Consider the following 12,189-nt stretch of genomic DNA (forward strand, 5'->3'; position numbering starts at 1 on the left):
CTGGTCCTGCAAGTCACCATTTACTTCATATGGCGTGAACTCAACGGGAGGAAGCACGGTACTAGCCATAAGACAGTTGAGCAGCTTGCAAAGTTGATTGATAAAACAGTTAGAAACCGCATCTCATCTACAAAGTACACTCTCAACCCGCGACTTCAAGGTTTAATGATCAGGTGGTTTGCAGCTCATGACACTGCAAATTAGAGTTTTCAAATTATTTTTCAGAGGTAGTTGTATGAACTACTCATAGTTGTACATATTTTCATATATTCTTTTAGCGATGATCAATAAATTTAAAATTTCATCAAAAACAAAAAGTTTGTAATCGGATATTTCCCTTGTTACTTTATAATTAAAGGCAATTAATTTTTTTTAAAAAAAAGGTGTGTAGGTTCTCTTTTTATATAGATTTTGTATTTTTTTTAATCAGAAATGGACTTTAAAAAAATTTGGAAAAATTATATATTCGTCATTTGGAATGATTAACACCGTCTTCTTCCATATTTTTTGTTTTGCCTCTTCATTACAACTGCTCTGCATGTTCCTTCATTCGACAATTCACATGTCGATAAAGAATTTCAGCGTATGCAGTCTCGTTTGCTCTCAGACTGTGTAAATGTGTTATACAAAATATTTGTTGTTGTGAACTGTTTTGTTTTAGATGCACTATTTCCTATATCACAAATGGACGAAACGCATTATTTACATTAAAAATCAAGAGATTTCATAACATGATTATAAAGTATCAGCTTCAAACACGGTGAAGAGTCTGAGGATCTTCCTTCAGTGACTTACTCTCCTCAAGATGGGTCTTTCAACAATCTCCTTAGGTCGACCTCTAAAGACAATACGAATCTTGTACTTCGTTGGCCACTGTATCACCTGGTACGTTTGCTAACCTAATCTCCATTCACTGTATATAATTATCGTATGCTAAATTGTGATAATCAATTTCTTTAGAGAAAACTTATAACCCAAGTCTTATCCATGTAAAAAACATATCACTGCATTTTTAGATTCTAATTGGTTGGATCCGCATATCTAAGAACGCTTCGCATTTTCCAGTTTGCAGTGGATTCAGTAAGCAGCTTATATCTTACTATACGTACCGTATATGCGGAATGTATTTGGATATCCCATCGCCTTAGCCTCTTCCTCGATATTCATGGTCATTTCAGATGGACTGATACGATTCTTTATTTTTCCCATCTAAAAAACACATACAGTATACAGGTTTTGAAAGAAAAAAAAAGAATCGATCATGCTAAGGTATTTTGATCACAACTTCACAAGATAAGTCTCTAGGAAATGGAAATACCCTCGAGATGTTCTCCACAGCCTCTGAAGATCCCTTCTTCAAAGCTTTCTTCTCCTGTCAAATGTAAGAATATTTTAACGAAAGATTACCATGTCAGCAACACCAACGCAATATGAGCGGGAACTAAAGATAATTTTATTTATAGCAGAAATTGGATGATATTAATCAGATTTCTATCATATCTTATGTTGAGTGGACATGTCTCTATGGCCTGGGGTATAAAGTAAACTGAACGTGAGTATAAATGTCTGAGAGTTGAGTAAGAAGCAAAGACGATACCTCCAAGTAGTAGTCCATTAAGTCTTGAGCTTGCCTGCCCATAACCTCAGTACCGGCATCACCAAGGAGGACAAAAGTTTCCATGTCGTCATTGTCATACATGGACACCTCCACACAACACGTTCATTAGCTAAACATTTCCTAATCCACATTCCGACCTTCTCCTTAAGATTTGAATCTAAAGTTCCCATAGACAGATTTTATTTCTTACAACCACCAGTGGAAGATTCAACAGGAATATTTTAACCAACTAATCTTCAACTATTTTGAGTTTCAGTCACATAACAGGAGGATGAGAAGCATTACGTGAGTATCAAAAGAAGATCAGCACGGAGGATGAAAAAAGTCTCAACCCTCATGGGTGTGTATTCAATCTCTCACAGAAAGTTTCATATGTTGGCTTGTGAGCGTGTCTCAGTTCCACTTAATGTGGTAGAATACAGAAGATAAATCTTACTTTTTTGGCAAATGAAAATCTCCAATGTCACTTGAAGAGGGCTAGTTCATCATCAATCAAGGAGAATATCAATCAAAATACAAACAAAAGACGTACTTGTTGGGGTTTCAAGTCCAAGATAATTGCTTCATGAGTTCTCGGAATTGATCTTAGTTAACATAATAGTTTTTGGCTAGCACAAGCAGTAGTCCATCTGACACAGGAGAAATAAGTGACGGGAAACTATCTTTAAACGCCCGCTAATTAGCTAACCATCATTATCTGAGTCACTTAGATGCGATAGTAGAGTGTAAAAAGTACATGTAGTTAAATGAAAGCAGCCCTGTATGAAAGTACCTGTAGTTAGGAGAATTTAGCAGTGGAATCGAATCTGCTAAGATGTGGGAATAATGATTAGGATTTGATGTCGTACATGTTAATCGATGAACAGACTCCTTTGGCTGTGTTCTGGGAATGAACGTGCAGCTCAGCTCTGCCTCTCCCAAGCCAGAAGGAACGTCACTGAAGAATAGAGCAGTGTGAAGCTTGGCCGGTTGATTTCTCTGTATTGGCTGCCATGTATTCTCAGGTGTGAGTGAGCAAGAGGAACGACAAAGGTCTTCGTATGGGTCACTATTTAGATGATTGTAACTGGGAATTCAGAAGTACAATAAAGGAGTAATAATATATAGGGTGAGAGGCTGGGGAAATCGATAAGGCGGTTGCCTTATCATCATTACGGAAATGAATGAGCCTTCATGAGCCATAGTTAGGGAGTGAAGACGTTAGACATGGTAATCGGACCGGCAGATAAAGATAAAGATGTCTCCGTAAGAATGAGAAAGGCAAATGGATTGCGTCTGTGAGAAGATTTTTTAGATTAGAGAATATGAGTTTTGTAATGGGCCATAGTACTAACTTTAGTATAATTAAAATGGGCTGTGAAGAGGTTTGTTAACGTTTGAAAAGCTTAAGTATTACGTGTAAGTGTAGCAGATGTGTCAACTGCTGATTGGACTGAATTTAATTGCATACGTGGACACTCTATATGTTGAGCATATTGCCCTTTTAGTATTGTAAAATGTTTTTTGTTATTAAAAGATAACACAAAAACTTTAGCCTAAACGGTAACATACTAACACATTCATGAACATAAAAACAATTACATATGTTGTGAAAAAATCAGAGTCACGCTTCCAAACCTAAGATTATATTTTGCAACTACTCATCTAAAATCGCTCTCTAAAAAAGGGAGATAGCAAATGCGATTAGGGTTTCACCACCCTTTCGCTGTCGTTGGTTTCGCCTCACGTATATCAACGAGAAGCTTCTTCCTCTTCCCTTCCTCTCCGTCCATGGCGCCGCTCGTAGCAGGTCCAGCTTCCGTTCCACGCCCTCCCTCAGATCCACCAGATTCGACTTTGAAGATTGCTCTCCCGTCAAATGCTCCAGATCCACCGGTTCCTCCTGACCCTCTGCCTGATACTCTATTCACGGGGTTCCTTTGGTTGTATGATTTATGGGCCACAGTTACCTTTCCCCATAAGTTCTCAGATCCAAAGCTAGGTTTGATGATTTCATATGAACTAGGTTTGTTGGATCCGAGCTTTTCTTTGTTAGTTCCGACTGTTTCGGTTGCATTTAGTTATGCTATTGTGGCCTTTATTGTTGGTACCTTTGTGGTCTATGTGTGGTCCTTTACTTCAGTATGCAGTTGTCCATTTACTGCGGTATGCAGATGTTGTCCTTTTACTGCAGTATGCAGGCTTCTTTCCACCTTTGCTCTAATGGCTTTTGCAATGATAAGGTATTCTCTCCTCTTGTGGCAGCTTGGAATGAAAGTTCTTAAGTTATGTATCCTTCCAGAAAATCTGGTTTGTTTGGGCAGTAATTGCCCTCCTTTCTCCTTTAAGGAGTGTTTCGTTCTCCCACATCTATCACTTGTTATTAGTGAAATTGTTATAAGGAGCATTGTTTTGAAGATGGTTCTGTTTGAAGCAGAAGCGAAGATGTTTATCGTCTCTCGTTTAGATGGTGTCAATTGTCTGGCCTCTTTGGCCATGGAGGTTTTCATTCCTCCTCTTTATTGTTTCGAACAGGAACGTCAATTTGAAGAAGTCTTCTTGATTGACTGCCCTCTTTCGGAGATAACGGTGGTTGAACTCGTGATATCACATCTATCTTTAAGCTTTTATTTGAGTACTTGTTGTTTAAGATTTCTCATTTGTTTGTTCATGGCTCCCTGTAGCCATATTGTATCTTTCATTGATGGAGTTGAACTCTTTTAAGTTTCCATGAAAGTTGTTTGATAAAAAAAAGATTATATTTTGCATATTGTGGAAGAAATGAGTGTTTATGTCATTTATATATAGTAGAAATTCAGATCATAATTTTTGAGTACGTATATCCTTTCTTTACCTATTGTAAATTAGCTTCCAAAACATATCTCATCAAAACATTATAATATATCCTTAATTCTAACCGTGCAAATAATAAAGCATGGCATATTTGGTTTGGACGCATATGACACCTGACCCGTAGCATGATGACTACGATGCAATTTCCCTTGGTTTTGTTTCTTCAATAACGCATAAAGATTAGAAGATTTATGTCATCGTTTGTATCCATTCACATTCCTTTGGTTAATTAATTCAAAAAAAAAATCTCTTAATGAAAGCATATTTTGCTCGGTATTGTAAAATTGAAAATTAATAATTGATTTAGAGGATCTTGGATACTCCGCCTCTAGTCACTGACACGTCATTATTTTAATCTGCTGAGGATAATTAATTGACGGTGATGTGCGACTGTGTCAGTACATCTATCAGCAAATCTAATTCACATGGAATCTTAGAATCATATTGCCACGTCATTATTACTCAAAATATTTGATACCATGTACTAATCTTTACTTAGCAGTCTTATAAAGACCGTGATTGGTCCTAATCTTTCTCTAACTGCTCCGTACAGAACAGAACAATGGCTTTACAGAGGCAACTTCTCAAGAGAGTCGTAGATCGAGCTTCAACTTCCTCCCGGATCCATTCCCCTGCGATCACCTTCCTCCGCTCTGATTACTCCACCTCTTCTCCGCCGCAGCTTCCGCCGTTTGATTACCAGGCGCGGCCGTATAATGGTCCTTCCGCAGATGAAGTCTTCCAGAAACGGAAGAAGTTTCTCGGACCTTCTCTTTTCCATTTCTACCAAAAGCCTGTACGTGATTTTGACTGCACAAATCGAATAGTTGTATTGAAAGGATTAATATTTTTTTTTTTGCATTCTTATGATCAATCTTTAGGGTTCTTCTTGATCTATTTGTATTGCTTGCAGCTTAACATCGTGGAAGGGAAGATGCAGTACTTGTTTGATGAAACCGGTAGGCGATATCTCGACGCCTTTGCTGGAATAGTCACTGTCTCATGCGGTCACTGCCATCCCGACATACTCAACGCTATTAATGAACAAAGCAAGCTTCTTCAGCACGCAACAACCATATACCTACATCACGCCATTGGCGATTTCGCTGAAGCGTTAGCTGCCAAGATGCCAGGCAACCTAAAGGTAATATAGTGAGGTTTATGTTTATTGCTTTTTGTTGATGATAATCAGAAAGCTTCATTTTTTTTTTGAACAAAAAAAAAACAGTAAGCTTCATTATTTTTGGATGCAGGTTGTGTACTTTGTGAATTCTGGCTCAGAAGCTAATGAGTTAGCAATGATGATGGCTAGGCTTTACACTGGTAGCCTTGAGATGATTTCTTTGAGAAATGCTTATCATGGTGGAAGTTCTAATACTATTGGACTCACAGCTCTCAACACATGGAAGTACCCTTTACCACAGGTTTGTTTGACCATATAGTGTCTCTAACTTCACCTATGAGAGTAAAAATCTATGCAATATAATTCTATCTGATCATGTGTAAGTAACTTTTGTTAGCCAACTTTGTTATTATGCAGGGGGAGATCCATCATGTTGTGAATCCAGATCCATACCGTGGAGTATTTGGTTCTGATGGTTCTATGTATGCTAAAGATGTCCAAGACCATATTGACTATGGCACTTCTGGCAAAGTGGCTGGATTTATTGCAGAGACCATCCAGGTTTTTTATTTGTCTAATAGAACCATTAAGTTTAGAACTATTTTTCTTTTGAGTCATGTCATAATCATTTAAAAACTTTCAGGGGGTAGGAGGAGCTGTAGAATTAGCTCCTGGTTACCTAAAGTCGGTTTATGACATTGTACGCAAAGCTGGTGGTGTATGCATCGCTGATGAAGTCCAAACAGGGTTTGGCAGGACAGGAAGTCACTATTGGGGTAGACTCAAGATGTTGTTCCTGACATAGTCACAATGGCTAAGGTTTGTCAGAACAAGTTTTTTACCATTTGTTTTCTTCTTTAATCATCTTCTACATTGACTTTTGGTATCGATTTTTTCCACAGGGAATTGGAAATGGATTGCCGTTAGGAGCTGTGGTGACTACTCCAGAGATCGCCAGCGTTTTAGCTACAAAAATTCAGTTCAACACTTTTGGTGGGAACCCGGTGTGTTCAGCTGGTGGACTTGCAGTTCTAAACGTTATTGACAAGGAGAGACGACAAACACACTGTGCTGAAGTTGGTTCACACCTTATTCAACGTTTGAAAGATCTTCAGAAAAAACATGATAGTAAGCAAACAAACAATATTTGAGCTTTTCTTTAATCAGATTATTACTCTGCTTTTTTTTTTTAACTTAACCGTTTCTGTTTGGTTCAAGTCATTGGAGATGTGAGAGGAAGAGGATTAATGGTTGGGATCGAGCTTGTGACTGACCGGCAGGACAAGACACCAGCCAAAGCTGAAACAGCTGTCTTGTTTGAGCAACTTAGAGGTAAACAAACATTTAAAGCCAATGCATCAAATTGAGTACAAGAATCTTACTCTCTCTTACTCTCTATGAAGAACTTGGCATACTCGTTGGAAAAGGAGGGCTTCATGGAAATGTTTTCAGGATAAAGCCACCAATGTGTTTCACCAAAGACGATGCAGGTAAATTCATATATACATATTCGCTCTAACGACAATTTGTTTTTGTTTTTGGTTTCGAACTAGCTAGATGTACAATGTAATTAATTGTTTTTTGTATCTACAGATTTCTTGGTAGATGCATTGGACTATTCCATCTCCAGGTTGTGAAGAAATCAAACGAGAGTTTTAAAGGATCGTGTGATCTGTTTTAATGTTCTTTTCCATCCTTTTAATGAAGCAATCCAACTCCATCTTCCTTTGATTTGCGAATAAATAAATATAATTTCTTGAGTTTGTATGAATTAATTATCTTATGATCATGAGTGTTATTTATACACATATAATCCCGAGTTCTTATAGAATTTTTTAACAAAAATTAACTACTGCAAACGTTAATAATGTTAATAAGGTATGTTTGACAAATCTAACATTTAAATGTTACTTGTAAAATTTTTACGTAGGTGACAAAGACAATATATCATATTTTTATCACCAAAATAGATTGCAAGCAGTTTTAGCCATTCTTCTTTATATAGTAAAGTTTTTCCATTATAAAAAAATGTTTCTCACCTTGATTGATTGGTGAACCCTTAAGTCTTGCAAAACGTCACGTCTCAAAAACATAACCGCAGACACTAGCTAGGTCTTTCATTTCCTCGTAAGTGAACCATCACGATCATTACCAAAAGAGTTTTCTAAAGTTCAGCAATCGTGGCGAAGCTATATAAAAAGGAAGAGGCGGAGAGAAAGAAGGTAATGGAGGAAGAAGAGGAAGAAGGCGACACATTCGAGGATGCCGTATGCACCAAGACACCAGCCAGAGTCAACACACCTTTGTCGGTAATCACCGAAGCGTTCGAAAACCTAGCGGATCTACTTAAACCGGACATATCAACTGATGAGGACGGTTTGAGTCTTGATGCTTTCTGCAGTGCATGCACTCACGTCTCCATCCTCTTCAGCTGCCTCGGATTCGCCTTCAAATTTGCTGAGATGGAGTACATCTCCAAGGTTAAAGACTTGGTCGAAGCCTCGAAAACATTAGACACGTTACAGAACATTTTGGACCTAGACGTCGAGAAGGAGACGGTGAAAACACCAGGAAGCCGTTCGCGTAACCTACGACGTGTGAGACAAGGCTTAGACCTTATACGAGCAATTTTCGAACAGTTCTTGATGACGGATGAGTATTCTTTGAAACACGCTGCGACCACAGCTTATACGGAAGTATGTGCACCGTTTCATACATGGGCCGTTAGGACCGCGGTGTATGCTGGAATGTATACACTTCCGACGAGGGATCAACTTCTGTTACGGCTTAACGAAACTGATCAATCTGTTGAGAAGAATATGAGGAGGTACATGGAAGCGTCACAACCTATCATAGAGTATATTGACAAACTTTACATTGAAAGGAACATTAAACTCGATTGGTAACAGTTTTGTTCTACGTTAACTTCCTTGTAAATTACTAATCTTACTATTAATATTATATTTATCGTCCTTGTAAATTAAAACTGGAGCTTTTGTCTGAAGGGCCAAAGAAAACAAGAGTTTGTCATCTTTATGTTATACGTTGAGTAAATCAAAACGAAATAGAGCAACGAAGAGATCATCTTCCTTTTTCTACTTTTGATTACTATCAGTTTCTTGTTTGTTAACAAATTACGTTCCGCGTCTTGTCACGTATGCAGAAAGCGGATCAATGAATATACGTTGGCCAGTTATGTTATACAACACTTTAAAAGACACTATTTGTTTTAAGAATATATTTTCTTGTGGACAAATGGTTAGCGTCAAAGTCTGGGTGGTGTAGTCGGTTATCACGCTAGTCTCACACACTAGAGGTCCCCGGTTCGAACCCGGGCTCAGACATAATTTTTCATTTTTATTTTTAAGTTACCCTTATAGGATTCTACTTGCTGGTTCCATTATCCACAATGAACGTTTGATTAAAGAATATTGATTAAGATGTCAAGAATAATAGAAAAAAGAAGAGTGATTAGTTTTATGCATTGGCCTTTAGAGAGTTATGAGACAAGTTGTCCCGTAATCACTTGTTATTGGCTCCAAACTAGTTAATCTTCAAAATTTATTATGGATTAACGCATATATAAGTTCTTGGTGATACATATTAATGAGTGAATTATGATAGTGATGTATTTCGGGAGTGGGATGGCAAGTATTGTCCATTAGCAAATATACATAAATTTGAAAACCCACATGAACCAATAACTAAAGTCGGTCCACCATTTCTAAGTCTTTTTTTTTTAATGTTGATTTATTATGATATTACAATTATGAGAAAGATTACATAGACGATCCGACAACCGACAATACTACATGCTTTATAAGGATCTACGCCTAACTGCATCACCTGAGTCGTCCTATGAAGATCATGTCTGACCGAGTTTACTTGCACCATGTTGAGAATCTCTTTAAGCCTTTTCTCTTTAGCATGCATAATTGTTTAATAAATCTCTTTCTCCGGGAATTAAAACCTGGACCTGCTGGTGTAGAAGCATTAATGAACCATTAGTCAAACCATTGGACTAAGGGGGCTGCCGCGTTTCTAAGTCTTTAATTAAAACTAATTGATTAGCCTTAATTTTAATAAATTGAATGATTCGGTCAATTACAGCCAAATGTAGAAATAATTATGAAATCCCAAAAGTTATGTTGGTGAATATAGGTGCGTGTGCCCTTCCTTAAAGCATCTCAGCTTTAGTTTTCCATTACAATAGCTTGGTGCTTATTCTAAGCGTTTGGTGCTAATTATATTTAATTACCCATAAAGATAATTAATTAGCATAAAGATAATTAATTAGCATTCCCTCATTAGCATTTAGCACTAGCATGGACTTTAATATATTATCATCAATTCATCACTATCACCAATTCACCATGTTCCTAGGTCCCCTGTATACATGTGGTTGTGCGTATCAGGGCCGTCTAACAGCACGCGTAAGTGGAACGGTCGAACAGGACCCCGAAATATAAAAATAAAAAGTTTAAGAATTTTTTAAAATATATAGATAAATTATGGTAATAAACTTTAAAATTTTAGATATAATGCTAAATTTAGAACTTATAATTAAAAAAAATCAGACAAAGTTATTAAATTTTAAAATTACTTGATAGAATGTACGATTAATATTTTTTTTGAACAGGGTCTAAAATTAATTTGAGACTGACCTGGACTGTGTATATATGTGAATCTATATACTATTGGAGAATACTTATCGATAAATTTTTCCATGGTCAAGTGTTATTGTGTTACTATTAAGTACCTTTGGTGTCAAGGTTTCTACGTATTTTCCGTAAATATAGAAGTTAACGAGGTACGGTGCTTCAATAATTATAAACAATCTAATAAGTCAAATCATATTTGATTGATGAGTAGATAATCTAAGTAGTCAAAATATAGGTGGAGACTGGAGATTAGTGGCCAACTAGTCGAACTCCAGTTATTATTCCTTTATGTGAAATTTGACTTGTTTAAAAGATAAGAGAAAAACATGTTATATACTGTTCGAACAATTTCTAAACACATGTGCTTTGTAAAGGATATCACGAACACATAACATGCGTACACATTTACATCAAATTAGATGTAGACATGCACGTTTTATGTTTCTGCTTTAACATACAAACGATATATACGAACGATATTAACTTTTTTTTTAAAGATCCATATTAATATGATAACCATATTTCATTTGCAACAACAAAAAAAAAGTTTCGTCAAAAAAAAAAGTTTTTGATTTAATTTATAGGGTATACACCTATACGTGCACATGATCTAATTTATATTCACATAATTTTATATATACACTACATCCGATTATAAGACATGATATATGTAGTCAATTACGAAGCTGCCACATAATACGATGTATATTTTTCTAAAATATGTAACCGTAACGTTATTTTTTTGTTTATAAAAATCTATGCATGGTATCTGATTCGAGGGTATCCCTCCGTTTCAATTTACTTGTAATTTTCGTTTCAAAATAAGTATCGTTTTATAATTTCAATGCAAAATTTAATAATTTTGTATTTCAATATATTTTTTTATTGATTGAAACGTGATTAGATATATTGTTAATTATAGTTTTATCTAGTAAATATACAGAATTAATTGTTTTTTAATTTGTGTGTGTAAATCTAAAACGACAATTACCATGAAACGGATGGAGTATTACTTATAATTTTTATCATTCTAAGTCTTTTAACTCACACCTGTTATTATTGAATGTATAAATAATTTACGTTCCCCGGGAGAGAAAGATAATGTTTTTATTTGCACGTTGCAGAAGTTGATGTTATAATCAAATTTATTGCTACGTGCCTAATACATAAAGCAAGTATACATGAGAACCACATCAGATACGTTGTGCAAGCATTTATACAGAACCTAGTTTCTCACCAATCATATTAATTTCTGAAACCGCTATTTCAGTTAAACTATTCCATCGCTTCGTCAATTTAATGATAAAATAATCATCAGCCACAGTTTTATTGATCGACCTATGGGCTGTCTGATGCCATTCATCTAATAATCTACGAGCCGCCCACAAAGTAAAAGCCCACTACAAAAAAACAGCGGTATTCTGACGGACATTCTGACGGAAAATGAAATCTTCGGAATATCCCGAGGAAATTCCGAGGAAACACAAAATTTGGTTTCCTCAGAATTTCCTCGGAATATACCGACGGAATTCCGAGGAAATACTAATCCGTCGGAATATTCTTATGGAATACCGAGAAAAAAGTATTCCTCGGAAAAAACCGATGAATTCCGAGGATATATTATAGCCGTTAGAGATCCGTTGGGAGATTTTTAAAATTCCGAGGAAATTCCGACGAACTAGCCGTTGGCGTCGGAATTCCGTCGGAATTTCCTCGGGCTGTCGGTAGGATTTCAGCTATAAATACAAGCACCCCTCTTCCTCTTCATTCACTCCATATCTTCATCCTCCCTCTTACTCTCTTTACACACAAATTTGATTCATAAAAAACATGTGTTCTTCAAATTATTTTCGTTCTTGGATCGATCGACCTCATTTGGATCCGAACACGAGATTGCTTACGGAAGAATACCAACGAGGTATAACCGAATTCATGGGGTTAGTTCACCGACAACC

General features: G+C 36.4%; 1 protein-coding gene, 1 non-coding gene and 1 pseudogene across 2 annotated transcripts; all 3 read left to right on the forward strand.

Moving 5' to 3' along the window:
* The first annotated feature begins 5,012 nt into the window (after positions 1 to 5,012).
* Positions 5,013 to 7,377, forward strand: LOC106331619 (annotated as a pseudogene).
* A 252-nt stretch (positions 7,378 to 7,629) lies between these two features.
* On the forward strand, positions 7,630 to 8,479 carry LOC106334008 (ACD11 homolog protein). The gene has a single exon (XM_013772379.1). It carries the CDS (start codon positions 7,799 to 7,801, stop codon positions 8,477 to 8,479), a length of 681 nt encoding a protein of 226 aa, XP_013627833.1. The 5' UTR covers positions 7,630 to 7,798.
* A 364-nt stretch (positions 8,480 to 8,843) lies between these two features.
* Positions 8,844 to 8,917, forward strand: TRNAV-CAC. The gene has a single exon. It is a non-coding gene; the product is annotated as a tRNA-Val (tRNA).
* The last annotated feature ends 3,272 nt before the right edge of the window (positions 8,918 to 12,189 follow it).

Source organism: Brassica oleracea, chromosome C3 (assembly GCF_000695525.1).
Source record: "Brassica oleracea var. oleracea cultivar TO1000 chromosome C3, BOL, whole genome shotgun sequence".
Classification (NCBI taxonomy): domain Eukaryota; kingdom Viridiplantae; phylum Streptophyta; class Magnoliopsida; order Brassicales; family Brassicaceae; genus Brassica; species Brassica oleracea.